General features: G+C 39.1%; 2 protein-coding genes across 3 annotated transcripts; one reads left to right on the top strand and one right to left on the bottom strand.

Annotated features, from left to right (window-relative positions):
* Window positions 1-345: 345 nt before the first annotated feature.
* LOC108138999 (proton channel OtopLc) lies at window positions 346-5,872 on the top strand. 2 transcript variants are annotated; one of them, XM_017261594.2, is made up of 6 exons: window positions 1,416-1,650; window positions 2,412-2,861; window positions 3,422-3,574; window positions 3,644-3,861; window positions 3,927-4,868; window positions 5,208-5,872. In XM_017261594.2, exons 1-6 carry the CDS (start codon window positions 1,541-1,543, stop codon window positions 5,723-5,725), a joined length of 2,391 nt encoding a protein of 796 aa, XP_017117083.1. In that variant the 5' UTR covers window positions 1,416-1,540; the 3' UTR covers window positions 5,726-5,872. The 2 variants fall into 2 exon arrangements, with proteins under 2 accessions (XP_017117084.1, XP_017117083.1); XM_017261595.1 differs by lacking the exons at window positions 1,416-1,650; window positions 2,412-2,861 and adding an exon at window positions 346-537.
* A 4,414-nt stretch (window positions 5,873-10,286) lies between these two features.
* On the bottom strand, window positions 10,287-12,563 carry LOC108138614 (histone-lysine N-methyltransferase set-9). Its single transcript, XM_041710566.1, has 4 exons — window positions 12,510-12,563; window positions 12,374-12,447; window positions 11,610-12,315; window positions 10,287-11,546 (listed from the first exon to the last, which is right to left on the bottom strand). The coding sequence occupies exons 1-4, from the start codon at window positions 12,540-12,542 to the stop codon at window positions 10,287-10,289; spliced, it is 2,073 nt and encodes a 690-aa protein (XP_041566500.1). The 5' UTR covers window positions 12,543-12,563.
* Between the last annotated feature and the right edge of the window lie 2,822 nt (window positions 12,564-15,385).

The raw sequence follows: 15,385 nt of genomic DNA, 5'->3' as shown, positions 1-15,385 counted from the left end.
AACAAAAATGTATATGTATTGACCAATATTGACAGAAGTTATTGATTACAAACGTAAACAGAAGCGCACTGCACTGATTTTAAGGAAACTGATAATGGCAATAAATATTTTTTTTCCACCCATTTGAAAAAAACGCTTACTCAGCCAATATCCAGGGTCGGTATAGTGACCCTTTAAAAGATAACACCAAACAGTGTCTTGGTCTTGGTTTCTTGCTAATGTTTGGGTATTAACTAGCCACAAATTTACGTGTGCCTATGTATATGTTAGTACCATAAACAAGAGGAAGACCCCACAGATAAGAATCGATGTCTGGGTTGGGTTTTAGTTTTTCAAGAACTGTGCTGCCATCTGCACAGCCTTTTTGGCCGGTGGTTTTATTTAAGAATCATGAATACGAAAGTCCATGAAATATTTGCAGAAGAATAAATAATTTGTATTTGAATAATTAATAAAACATAAAAGTACTGTGCCCAAATTAATGGTGGAACGCAACAGTGGAATTCAATACGAAAGAATGCCGACGGTAACTTTCAGGTACAAATAATTTTACAATTTAAAAATGTAGTTAAATTACAAAGGTTATAAAAAAGGTTTGCAACCAAATAAGTTGAAAAATTGTAATATAAATAATTTTAATTGATTTGTGAATTTTTGAATTACTAATTAAATTTGGCTCTGTTCGTTGGTAGAGACTTTATAGATGTGTTAGATCTTTCATAATATTTTGGTTATTATTTTAACACATATATCGTAACTTTCTCTAAAGCTGATGAGTCAGCCTCAAGGTTTTCCCTTTTTTAAAACCACAGACCTTAGCTAAAGGCATACACTTAGGTAAATATAACGTCACATATTTACAATTAACAAAATCTTTGAAATAATTTGGGAAGCCAAAAAAAACACAAATTGACTCATGTGGGTAAATATTTGCCTCTCTTGAGATCGGCAAACAGTGTTGACCCAGTAAACAAGCCCAAAGCACGAAGATCTAGACTGGCAAAGGCGCAGAGATAACCGGCGAATTTTGCTATAGAAACGCAGAGATGTTTACTGCAATCTTTACGCGATAATTAGCTACATTGACAACTTTTTATGATGACGCGATATAGCTATCAGATCGTTACAGATCTCAAGACCTATCGAAATACCTAAGATTTAGGTATATAACCGAAGACGCTATATGCAGCATGCGTATACATATTTCAGGCCTGACTGATGAAGTGCAAATAGGCTAATAAATAAAGGCAATAATAAGACTGCAATAGATTTATTTACACACACGGATCACACTCGTACTCGTACGGTAAAAATAGCAGGCTAATAACAACGCTAATCAGTTAGTCAAATATCGTCTGGCCGATAGCTCCGACAATTGGAGTAACTGCCTCAAAAACACCTCAGTCTTCCCACTGACACGAGTCTGTAAAGGCGCGGCAAATCGCGGTTTGAAGATCGCTGATCGGTCGGTTCAAATATATAGCAGTGCCTGGAGTCTGCTGACCCCTTTCAGTTCAATTTCACAAAAACTAAGCCGGAAATGTCGCTAATTAACTTGAAATCGAAAGACATGTACGACGAACCGATTAATCTATGGAGGACTAAGCAACGCGTCCATTATCACCACGATGTGATATCGAAAGGAAATAAGTTAGTTTTCGATCCAAGTTCTCAACTGCAGTGGCACATATACACGACGAATTTTTATTGTATAATAACTAAAGCTAATTTCGTAAATGTTAATTTAATTTGATAAGGCACACTAAGAAAAAAATTAAGTTTTATAAAAGGGAGTCTGTTGGGATCGCAAAATGTATTGTTATTTGAGGTTCTATTTTTTACGCATTATTTTTTATATTTTTTTCAATTTTAATATTTTGAAGTATTTTATCTAATCATAAAATAGTTTGCAAAAGCCATACAGGTGTCATACTTTGACATAAGCTTTTTGTCGTTTCTTTTCGTGTGTGAAAGCCGCAGCTCAAGTTCTAGACACTGATTGCAGGCAACAAAAGGAAAACGTGATCACTTAATGTTTGTGTAAACAGTTAAAACTTATCTATCTCTTGATTGATGAGACAACCGGCCGACTTTTATCAATAAACTTATATACAAATTAGAGGTATTTCCAAAGGAACACGCGTGGTTTTATTAGCCAGCGGAGTGATAGTATCTCAATTTGTGGGCAGAAATCGATCAAAAATCAATCAAAGCTGCAAAAATACAAATACGATTTGTTCAGGGTCAGGTAAAAGACATGAAATTGAATCAAAAGTTCGAAAAGTAGATTCAGTTCATCGGAAAGCATTGAACCTATTGCAAGCTATTCGGCTTTCTCGTGTGTATATGTGCCACCAAACGTATGGATTGAGTTCTTGTGCAGCCTTTAATTTATTTCGATCCTGAAATAGCGGTCACAGATCCTCCGATGCCTGTGAATACATAACTATAAGTGCGCCAAAGAAATCGGCCTCGTTCTCCAGATCCCCCCCGAACTCGCTGCCCCCTTCGGTTCCCGGAACTCCACCCCATTCGGTGGCCGCCACCTCGAATCAGGTGATCCGTTACGCCAGAACGTCCTGTGATCACTGTGGCCACCACAGTATTCCGGTCATGTCGCCGCATCCCATCTCACCGCTGGCCAAGTCGCAGACGAACCTCGATCTCGTGGAGCACGCCAGTCAGCGGCAGGCCCTCCTCCCACTGCCCACCATCGGGATCCACCGCGATGACTCCGCTTGCACCTTGCAGGTGTCCCGCAGGCCATCGCTGCTCCTCCAGGAGATCCTCACCCAGCGTCCTCCGCTTTTTGGGAGGAAGGACGGCAACGGGTTCCTTTCGCCAAGGACTGCCAAAAATGGGTACTTCTTTGGTTGCATAATTACATTTCGGGTTTAATACAAATTTGAGGTTTTGACAACCTGAAGAGGAAATAGAGGAAATAGTGGAAAAATAAAAATTTCAACATTTATCTCTGGACAAAGTTAAACGATATAATTTTACTTAAGCACACATCAAATCAAAGGTATTTTTGTATCAAAATATAATTTAAATTATAAAGTTTTGTTTTTAAAATATTGACAATCGCATCGGCATTATTGTAAGGTATTTTTATTAATACAATTTAAAATTTCATAAAGCTCTATTAATTGGACAAATTTAGCTGGACTTCATAAAATTTTTGAATTTTAGTTTCGGGTGAACAACATACTTATTTAAATTTATTTTTTGGAGTTCACATGCAAAATTTGTAAGACGAAGTAGAAGAGTTCATCTCACTCAAATCACCCAGAAGTCCAACCAATATTTAACGCTGGCTAAATTTATAAACATTATTAATATAATATTTTATTTCTTTAAAAAAATATTTCTTTATGATTATATGAACTGAATTTAAACCACATTTATTATTTACTTGCAGTAACCTTCAGGGAACAGCGAGTGGCAGTACAGCGACCATAAATTTCCAGAGCGGCACCACGAGTGCCAGGAATGGATCCACAGCCTGTTTCGACAATGGAGCCAAAAGCTATCAGGCCAAGCAGCAGAAGGAAAAGAACCGACGCACTGGCAAGTAAGTAAAATGGAAATGCAAAGAGGCCACAAATTTAGATCAACTAATTTTGTAAATATATTTTTCCAGCGATGCCATAAGTTCAGCACTGTCGGCCACCTATTGCAAGCTGTTGGTGCTGCTCGGCGTTTGTCTGCCCATCACAGAAGTTATATCCGACCAGATACCCACCTATGTGTACCAGGGATTCTACGTATATCTCTATGTGGGCAGCATACTCTTTGTGATTTTCCTGTACATCAGTGCCTTTCGAAATCGATCGCTTTTCAATGCTCTCAAGGACTTTCGTAAGTATTAAAATATATTATAATTAATATATTATTATTTAACTATAGTACTAATATATTTTTAGATGAAAAGAATAGCAATGTGCATCTAAAGCACAAGGTAACCCATTTTGGTAGCTTCTATCTGAGAGTGGGAGCCATTGCCTTTGCCATTGGCACCATGGTGTATTCTGGCCTGGAGTTCGGTCAGTTTTTTGAGTTGAATGGCCATCCCGGCTGTCGCGATGTCTTCGTGGCCATCACACCCATCTGCCGAATGGTCCTGTGCATCGCCCAGGTGCAGTTCATCTTCCTGAACACCACTTACATGGACATGGCCCGGCATAAGGTGACCTCGCGATTCGGACTCATGCACATGGTGGCCACCAACCTGTGCGAGTGGCTGTATGTCCTGGTGGAGGAGACCAAGCACGAGATTTTCCACATCAGTCAGCACGAGGTGGATCCTGCCCACGATTTGGTCAGTCACAATGGCGGCAATAGAACGGACTGGTCGGCGGTCAATGAGTCGCTGCACCAGCACCATCACCACAATCTCATCAACAACACCCTGCTGGGCAATGTGAGTTCTGTGATCGCGAACATCACGGTGACGCCATCGCCCACGGCGGCTGCCTTCAGTGGCTGCTCCCGCACCACGATTATGGGTGCTCTGGTCCAGCAGCTGTCCCCCTTCCTGTTCCCCTGCACCATCGAGTACTCCCTGATCTGTGCCGTGATCCTTTTCGAGATGTGGAAGACTGTCAAGTCCATTCCGGATATCGACAAGACCCGCAAGAATTCCGTCAAACCAGTTGCCGCTAAGCCCGCCCATCACTTCTCCGTGGATTGCTCGCAGTCGCACAAGGGCCTCTTCTTCGGCATCTTGATTATAGTGATGACCATTATCGCCATGATCATGTACTTCGTGCTCTACACACAGCCGGGCTATGAACTGGTGGCCACTCAGGAGGTTACTCTGTGGGAGACCTTCATGTACTTCATGTGCGCATCGGCTGTGATAACGGGTGAGTGGCATTTACTGACTATCAAACATATGCAATCCGAAAAACTAATTTTACAAAATGTAATCTCATCATCATTTCTGAAAATAATTGTAACTAAATATGTCTTCTTAAATTAAGAAAGAAAGCTTACTTCAGAAAGCCAAAGTTTTTATACATGTGCATTTATAAGAAAGAAGTTTTAGTCAATACACTTATTTCACCAGTTGATTTTTAAACATTTTTATAATAACCTTTTCAATTTGTCAGAGAATATACTTCTAGTCAGAGCAAAAGCTCAAAAAAGAATTTTTATGATTTTTATTTCTGGCATTAAATTACCCCTTTTAATATGTGTTACAGGCATGATTCTAATGCGCGATCTGCGCTACATCAAGGACACCAGCGACGAGCACCACTCGATGGATCTGGACAATCTGCTGCTGATTGTGGCCCAGACCGGCGTGTACTTGTACGGCATGTTCAGCATTCTGGGCAGCTACTTTGCCAAGTGGGACACGGTGCCCGATCGCGTGGAGGGCATCATAGCGGAGGTGTTCGGGGTGGTGCAGACCTCACTGCAGACCATGTTCATCCTGCACGCCAGCCATCGGCGGTGCAAGGGGGCCAAGCAGGTGCGGAGGAAGCCGGGCAGGGAGATCATCACGTTCCTGCTGGTGGCCAACATTGCCATCTGGTTCGTGAACACCCTGATCAAGGGACGGGCCGTGTTCCGGGAGACCCATCTAGAGTTCTTTGGCGTCTGGGGCTGGACGATCATCACTCACATCTCCATGCCGCTGGCCATCTTCTATCGCTTCCACTCCACCATTTGCCTCTTCGAAGTGTGGAAAATCACCTACAAGGCCAAGTCGCATTAGGAGCCAACTGTTGATTAGTTTTCTCTAGCTTTCCTTCGATTAAGTTAATTTAAAGACCAAGCGTCTACTTGCGAACTTTAGTTAAAGTATGTTTAGGTTTGAAATTTGTTGACATTGCTAGCTCAAAATAAAGATTTAATTTATTAATCGATTGGATTTATTATTAAGCTGAAAAGAAATGTAGTTCTACAGAATGGTGACATAAAATAAACATTTTCCACATGGTAAACAATAAATTTAAAAGTTCACTATTGCAATGCAACAATTGATTTCGAAAACTAAAACAATTATTTAATAACTTGGCTGATATTATGTGATTTTTGTATACTTTTCAGTTAGCAGTTCAGGTGCCAAAAGATTAAGCAGTCACCATGTTTACCCAATTTCAGTTGACACTTTAAAATGGTAACAATTGGTAACCATGCGCGTGCTCTTATTGATCGATTTTTCTGAGCACTCATTTTGTGAATTAGGTAATGCAAAAAAAATGAAAAGCATTCAACAAGCAAGTGAAACAGGCCTTTAAATAAATCAGTGCTTTGGGGATACATGTGAGTCAGTTACAAATTGCCTTGATCCATTAATACCCAAAAGAAATCGCGTGCCCAAAAAGCAAAATCAGGTATTCATGTATCGAATAAATCTTGACGATTGACAAATCGGCGTTTCCGTTTCCTGTTGCGTATCCTTTCCCAATAAAAATGTCAAAATGGGGCTGGGATTGACATTGAATGGATGCAAAAGGAAGTGAGTTAAAAGGGGAAGACAGTCTTATGGGCATAAATTTGATATGGCCAAGAACACATGAGCAGACATTGACGTGTGCGGGGCGTTGTTGGGTGAAGGACTTTCGAACAGAAACATCAAGGTAAATAAAAAGGTATTGAGCCATGAAGTTGATGAATTGGCGCATTTAAATTATGTATTTATGGGGAAATCGGAGAAATTGTTATTCAGGCAGCTTGCGCAGCGATAATAAACGGGCAATTTGGGGTTAACAAATCGAGTGATGAATGGCTTTATCACGTCCTTCCGCCAAACACGTGATTGGAATACTTTTATGTGGCCAAAGTGAAACAATCATTTTATACAGTAAACTTTAAGCAATTGATACTCCATAATTAACATTAAGACAATAAAAACCAAAAAAAAAACAGTGAATTAAACAAACATTTATTTTAAATAAAATTCCAATCACGTGTTCGGAACACAGGACAAAAGCCACGTGCATTACACGTGACTTGTGCGAATTTAAGATGCAAATGCTCAGCAAATAAGATAAATGAGTGACTGTGGATGCCAGTTAAATATATTTTTTGGGAGGAGAAAATATTTACTTAATTTTAACACAGATTTAAGCTGAAAATAAATTTATCGTTTTATTGTCCATTTAAATTCCCCTCAAACTCAAATAGCCATCATAATTAGAAGGCATTTCGATTTCCAGCGGAAACGTGCTAATTACAGGTAAAAGAGTAACAAAGTAAAAAAGAGAAAAAAAGTGAAATGAATAAACCAATTAGAGGGCTGTGAAGCGAATTGAGACGGTGCAAAATTCTTCATTTTAATTTTATCTAAAGTGTAAATAATTCACTAAGTTACTTGCTCGTGTTCAAGTTCAAGGCGCAAGTACTCCATTACAGTGGCTTTTGAGGGGCCAAGGGGCATTGTCAACCAACTTCCTCGAATGTCAACATTAATAAATCAGCTGGGAAATATTGCAGTCGATGGCATTTTTTATGATGCCATCATCAACCGACTGCCGACTGTGCCAGATGTCAACCGGAAAATAGAATCGGGAAAAGAGCACGAGCGGTGGACTTGTAAATGGAAATGACGCGGAAGCGCTAAGGACAATGACGGACGTCGACGTCGACGTCGAGGATGACGAGTTTTGAGACTGAAGGCCTCCCAGGCGCCTTTTTTTCCTTTCCTGGCGGAAATGACATTGCCATGGAGGTGACATTGCCAGCGGAAACGGAAATCTAAAAACAGGGCAAATGGCCACAGAAACGGGCAAACAGTCGACGATTGCTAATCAAGATGGGAAGTGCGTTAAGGACTCTGGACTTCTTGAGGTAGTGGTGGAAAGACAAGGCTTTTAAACTATCCGCTTCTGGGGAAATATATTGTGTTCGATAATTGACTGGGCTTATCTCAAATTTCTTTCATAAGATTCATTAGATTGCAACACAAATAATTTTAAATTTTTCCGAATTTTATAAAACAGTTATCAACACGTTTACAATTTGATATAACGCTTTGGTTGGTAAAGAATAAATTTAGCTCTTAGGCAATTTCACTGGCTGGATAGTAAAACTTGATCATGTTCAATACATTTAAATTCAATTTATCTCTCAACTTCACATGCAGAGCAAAACTTTATGCTCACTTGCTGTGATGAATGAAGGAAAAATTAAGTTTTGAAAGGGTGAAGCGTTTTCTATTTGAACGATTTCGAACTGAAAGTTTGGCCAAGTTATTCCAAGCCAAGAAGTTGCTAGTCGTCAGATATTGTTGAAGTTAATCAAAATTGCTTGAAATCAATTGGGATGAAACTTAAATATAGCTGCAACCGAAATGCTGCCATGATGTGTGCTCCTCTGAAAGCTTTTCAAGCTGCAACCGAACGTAAATAGAAATAAAACCATTTGCTCCCCATTAAGCGAAAGCAAAGAGGGACGAGCATCACGTAGATCGAAAGCATTTTTCCTGTCTTGAGGACAGAAACTGAAACAAAACGTGTTCCTGGTGGCAAATCTTTTGTGGCTCCCCTGCTTTCCTACTTTTTGGCACCCCGAACACGTAAGCCACGCACATAGATGGCTAAAGACATTAGAACGACACAATTAACCTTTTTAAAGGAGGATGTCAACAGTTGGTGACGGGTTGTGGTGTCATGTGGTTGGGTTATGGAGTGGAGCTTAAAGGGCGGCTAAACAATCGATGCAACTTTAGAGCTAGGGCAAAAATTTTATATGGCTTTAAATAGTTTTTACTGAACATAGGAAATAGTATTAGTTTTGTTTATAAAACTAGAAATTAAATAAATTAAGAAAATGTAAAGTTAAAAAAATAAATCCTTATAAAATATGTTGCAAACAAAATTCCTTAAAAAGCTTCAATTTTATTTATTGCTTTATAATTGACTTAAGACCATATCAAATACCCACCCTTACAGCCTTTTCCCTTAAGGTAAATTAAATTATGCACTGCGCCGGGGAATTTACCCAACCGTTTACATTTTTCGCAAACACTGTAACGCAAATATGGTTAAATTTTAATAAGACACCAAGGACAGCTTAAGGCAGTTTCAATTTGTTTTTGGCGACTAAAACGAGGAACTCCCTTTTGAGCTACCCACAAAGCAAGCACATAAGACAATTTCCCACTCAGAAAGTCTTCAAACCATTCCATGAGGGAGTAACGCAATATTTTTTGTTGAGTGGAAAATTAAACACAAGCCTACCCAGGCGACAAAAAGACAAAAATATCATATTGCAGCGTGACGGTAATACGATTATTTTAAAGATTGAAATCCGTGCGACTCAAATTTCTGCAATCGGCTTAATAAGTTGACAGACAAAGTTTGGTTTCGGGATAAACCGAGACGAAAAATGTAGCTATCAAACTTTAATGAACCCCGCAAATGGTTCCCTAATTGGGTATAAAACTTCGGTTTTATTTTGCAGCAAAAATTCACAGTTGGTGCAATGCAAAATTTAGTGGCCGTATCTATGTAGTTATTGCCATGTTTTTTATGTCCATATTTTACGACAGTTGCGCTGGACTCAGGGGGTCTGGAAAAATATTCAATTGTGATGCAAGGAATGCGCAAAACTGTCAATCATTGTCACGGCTCTTTTTATTTCAGTGCCGTAACACATGGCGTATGAATGATTGGCGAGGTTGGTAAACTAGAAATGAATAATGAAAGAAAAGAAAATGCTGAAAATGACATTTGTAGAGCCCATAAGCCTCGATAAAAAAGTACCAACTGAGTAATAAAAACCTATCCTTAGGACACCCACAAAAGCTTACTCGTTTATCAATTTTATGGGAGGCCAAACAACTTTCTCAACGTGTGAAAAATCGGCAACACCGAAAACAAATCAAAATGTGGCACAAAAGCCAACCGAAATAATTCATTCTATCTGTGTTTTTTTTTAGGTTTCTATAAGATAAATGTGGCGAGTGTAATAATAAAATATTTATACAAAATCACGAAATCTCAAATGCAGAACAGAGACGCAAATGTTCGTTTTGGTTAAAGCTTAGCTTGATTTTTTTGTTTCTGCCATTGTTCCAAACCATTGACTGATGGAAATTTGATGGAAGGTTCACATCACGTATACGCCCAGGGGACGTGCCTAAATTGAAACTTTCGTTGGTCCAACAAATGTGTCACTTTCAACGATATATTTTTAAAAGGTTGCTGGATTTCACAGCAGCTGCAAAAAGGATACGTCCTTGCCATACACTCTACAAAACGAAATGTATATTAAACAATTGATTTATATGAATTAATTATAGGTACAGAGTTTATGAAATTCAGTATTCCCTAACGAATGTCCCTTAGACTTTTCCTCCTGGCAGTCACCTGCTGTTCCATGGCCATCTTCATCAAACTCCTCTTTCTGGCCAAACAGGCCTTCTGCTCGGGCAACAGTGTGGATACTATGGCACTAATAGCCTTTATTTTTTCGCTTTCTGATTTTGGCTCATAATAGATCGCCACATTTTCTTGGTTGGCTGTCCCAGATTTTGATTTCAGGCGCTTGGGTGAAGGAACGGGGCTTGCTGTTCGACTAGTGTTTTGGTTTTTTGGTTTAGAAGGTTTTCTAACATTATCGACTATTGTTTTTGCAGGAATATTGTTTTGTGTATTAGCTATTTTTGACTGACAGTAGGACTTGTTGGTTGCTGTACTAGGAAATGGTTTTACAGATTGAGTTTTTTGTTCAGGAATGTTTCTAAATGGGTTCGGTGAGCTAGGTAGGGTTTTAGATGTATTGTAACTTGTTTTGGAAGATTTAGGTGACGCACAAGGAGTCTTAGTATTTTTTTCGCTCGAATGTAACCTCGAACGTCTGGAGGAAATTATATCGGGTTCCTCAGAAGAACTACAATGTAAATATCGTTTTTCTGCTCGGTGGCTATGAGAAGTTTTGCTGTTTTCTTTTGTCTGCGTCCTTGAACCTTGTCGTGATTCAGAATCAGCATTTTTGTGTTCAACTATGGAATTTTTGGAGCTTTTCGATTTAGCTAAGGTTAAATCTTCTTGGAATCTATATTTTTTTGTGGAAGATTTTGGTGACGCACAAGGAGTCTTAGTATTTATCTCCCTAGAATGTAACCTCGAACGTCTGGAGGGAACTATTTCGGGTTCCTCAGAAGAACTACGAGATAAATATCGTTTTTCTGCTCGGTGGCTATGAGTAGTTTTGCTGTTTTCTTTTGGCTGCGTCATTGAACTTTGTAGTGACTCAGAATCAGCATTTTTGTGTTCAGATATTGACTTTTTGGTGTTTTTCGTTTTAGCTAAGGTTAAATCTTCTTGGATTCGATTTTTTTTTGCTGGACTATGGCGAGTATCAGTGTTATTTACCGATTTGGGACTATGATATCGCGAAGATCTCGATTTTCTTCTGGAGAAATAATCAATTTTGCCTCTTACATCTTCTTTTGCTCTTTTAGCCTCAGATTCGGCTTTCCTTTCCACCTCAGTAGGCTGTGAACTTTCCCTTGACACATGACTATTTTCCCATTCATTTTCCGATTCGTTTGCCGTAAGCATGTTGTGCTGACTATTGTTCACAACCTGCAAATTTGGAATAAATAAAATTAAGTAAAATGCAAATGGTAGCTAAAATAGCGTTCCTACCGTCAAATCCTTGGGCCTCGATCCATCACATCCCAATGCCCAAGCAGGAACGAAATGGGGCGCGAAGGAAAACACCCTCGTGAGGGCGGTGAAATTGCCACACTCATCGGAACAGTATCTGGAATCCGGTCGAGCCTTCTCAGTGCAGGTGTTGGCGAAGCAGATGCCCCTCTCGCCGGACTTTCCCGGCGGATATTGATCATCAGTGGCTTCTGTTGCCAACTCTCGAAACAAATTGCATTGCGTTTCCTTCGTTTCGTAGGTCTTTTCGACCGACTTTGGATCCGTCGTCTTGGCTGCTTCAATTGCATTTGGGTCAATATTCGTGGCCACTTCTACTTGGCTGCCCCGTTTTGGATTTTTTGTGACAGCTGCAGAGGTTTTCGCTTTTGACTTTTCCGGAAGAGCCGATTCCATTTCGAGGTTGTGAGATGTCGACGAGCAGAACATGGATTTCCTGCGAGTAATGGGTGGTCGCTGCCTCACGCCGGCTGAGTTGATTACTCTGGATGTTTTGGGCTTGTGAACCTCCTTGGGATCCTCCTTGGGAACAGCAGGATTGGTTGGATTACTTTTAAAGGTGCATCTCAGCCGGGAATTCCTGAGCCGGCATCTTTTGCAATAGAAGGAGTCATAGGTGTGACCTTTTTCGTCAGTTACGCCGATGCACGTTCCATGGAACCACTCGTTGCAGTTGTCACAGCAGCTGAAAAGGACATGGAATTAAGTCAGCGTAAGGTATATATGCAGTAACCGCTACCTACATCATAAATCCATTGGCATGGCTCTGCCGACAAATGCAGTAAAGCTCCGTAGGAATCGTCATTGGATCCGGATCCTTTGGGAAGGTTCGATTAGTCGGGTGAATATACATATATATCCTTAAGATAAGGTACTCACTTCTGCAATTATTCTCCTATGCACTACTGGCATTGTTGACTACCAAATGATTTCGGGACCGAATATTTTGCTATGTGCAATGTTACTTCACATTTGAGTGATACGACCCGCTTGCTTAGTTTCCTCAGTTCAAATCTCAGATCCCGAAATGTTGTTCCCAATTGTCAATTGCGTTTAAAACTCATGCGATTGGGAAACAAAAACCATGCCACAAAATATTTTTTATTGTCTTTTGGTCTCTTTGAAAGCACTGAAAATGCATTCAACTTCGATGTGCTCTGCTGCAATTTTCTTCCTCTTTTTGTGGCCATGAATAATTTATTTACGACTGCACATGGTACTATTTTGTATTACCAGCTCACTGCCTGGCGGTAAATTTTATATGAACTTGGCTAGTATGACTTGCAAAACTGGAATCTTTGAGGCCTTGCATCATCTGTCATAACAGCATGTTAGAGTTACACAAAATATGTTATTCTACACTACTACATGGCGAAAAATTGGCACGAAAATGGTAGGTCAATCATTTACCTTTATCTAAAGAACAAATTTGGGGTTCCAATTAACAATTGCCCAATAACCTGACCAATGAGCTTACATTTAATTATTTCATAACTTTTGTGTGTAGTTCCTTATCGCAAATTGTACTCGTGCAAGCAATTAACTCTCTTGTTTACCCACATGGCCAACAAATTTTGCAGAACCAGAGCCCTTCACCTAGTGCTGTTTTTGTGCCCACCCACTATGTGTGCTATCTATTTCCTTCTCTTTTTTGTACTTTCGGTGCTCCATCCCAGAGGTGCCATTAACGTTTTTCCATCATGTGCCTGGATTTTGCCATTTAGATAGTTAAAATACGTCTTTCCTTCACTTGGGACAATGCTAAGGTTGGGTAGAATTTAATGTGACCTTAAGTTCCTTATTAATTTAAAAGAAGGTTCAGACAGGGCTGCTAAGAAAAGTTTAGTGATTACTTTCAAGTTAGAACCAGTGTTGCCTTCTCATTTTTTTTTAGAGAAGAGCAACTACCCTGGCTTTTTAGCAATTCGATAACATTTTTAATTTGAATGGAACAGCTGACCAAAATTCAGCAGTTTTGAGATTCAGTCGTTATCGAATTCCAAAATGTACCCCATGAATTTTTCTGATAGAAAGAAAATAAATATTTTTATTTTTCGAAATGGCAATTCTCTGTTGCAGATGAATGGCCTAAAGTAAACGCTCTTCTAAAATTATTTCCTGCAGAACTCAACGTTAATGGTGGCAAAATGCTGCGACCAACAACTTTAAAATTGAGCAGGAAAAGACAATGGACACTTGACACAGTCAATTAGTTCTCTTCCGATCAAATTAAGTTGGTTTCCCTTTCGCCACCGCGTATATAATATTTCCTACCATAAATATCAACCCACTCAATTTTATGTCTGGTTTACATTTTTTGTTTGCAGCCACCAAAACTCAAATGGGCGTGGCACGTACAACATTTACATATGGTATTTACACTTATCAGCATTATGTTGGGCGACGCCTGTTTGTGGTTATGTGGCACACATTCGGTTTAACATTGCGTATGAATAATTGAATATTTCTTGTTTTTGCACTCTGTTTTTTGCCCGTTGTTTGATTAATTGTGCACACACGACACACGGGGTGCGCTCGTGCTGGGCAAAAAACGAAATGGCTCCATCACACTTTAAGGCCTGGGACAGCAGATGAAAACAATTGCATTCTGACCGCAGAGCGACGGGCATCTGACCTAAAAAAGCTTACGATTGGCAGGTGCACAAAAACAAATGTTAAGGCTAAAAGGCAGCAGCACAAAACCCGTAAAAAGTATTGTGTAAACATGGCTTTTGAGCAAGCCAAAAATGGTCAAGATTTATGATAGGGAAATAGGCTTTAAGATGTTAGGAAAATGCCAGCAAAATTATTCCAAAGATATATTTAAAAATCTTTGATAAAATAGAATAAAAGTGAAAGCAAATAATTTCATAAGCTGATTCTAAATAAAATAAATAAAATTAAAGAAATAAAAGAATAGATTATAGAAATATGACGTTTTTCCTCTACAAATGTTGCTAAGCTTGATTCAATATTCATTCGAGGGAATGTTAAAAGAGTTTTCGATTCCCCACTGGGAAATGCAACTGCCACAACTTCGATTCCTTGCTTAACAGGCCAAAATAAATTTCGGTGGTACGTTCTGCAGGCAATTGGAAAATGTTATCGGCAAGAGATTTGAAAGCCAAGGAACTTGCCTTTGTGAGCAGTCAAAAGGCACCAATAAAATTACTTGCGTCACACAAGGAAGAAGGCAACCCGAATCGAATTGCAGCCAGAGATAAAAAAAATGCCAAGCACACATACGATACTGTATGTATGAACATGCAGGTGAATAGAATGCAGAATAAAGTTCTGATTAAAGATTTGTGCTTTCAGCACAATTTGCATTTGCCGGCCAATCTGCAGACGAAAGGCGAATCCTGTTTGTGAGCGGGATTAGGGAATTCTTGAGATTCTCGCCTTTCCTGAAGCGACATTTCGGTGATTTGTTAATACGCTTTACGTTTTTTAATACAAATTAGTTTTCAAGTGATCTTTAACATATGGAATTCTATACTCGGAATAAATGGCAAAAACCTTTATAAAAAAGAAAAAATAATAAAATAGAAGTGTTAATATGATAAAAATATTTTATAAATTATAAATAGATGATATTAAATTCTTAAATATATTGTTTTTGTTGGAATATGTTGAAACCTTTTTGGCATAGTATTTCACTTGTTCGGAAAGCCAAAGGCAAATGCTTATCATAAAAACATATTTATTTAACTGAGTAATTAAATTAAAAAACAAAAAAAAAAAGAGCATCACGA

Source organism: Drosophila elegans, unplaced genomic scaffold, assembly GCF_018152505.1.
Source record: "Drosophila elegans isolate 14027-0461.03 unplaced genomic scaffold, ASM1815250v1 contig_814, whole genome shotgun sequence".
NCBI classification, from domain to species: domain Eukaryota; kingdom Metazoa; phylum Arthropoda; class Insecta; order Diptera; family Drosophilidae; genus Drosophila; species Drosophila elegans.
Note: the sequence above shows the minus strand (reverse complement) of the source record. Positions and strands in the feature narration are given on the sequence as shown.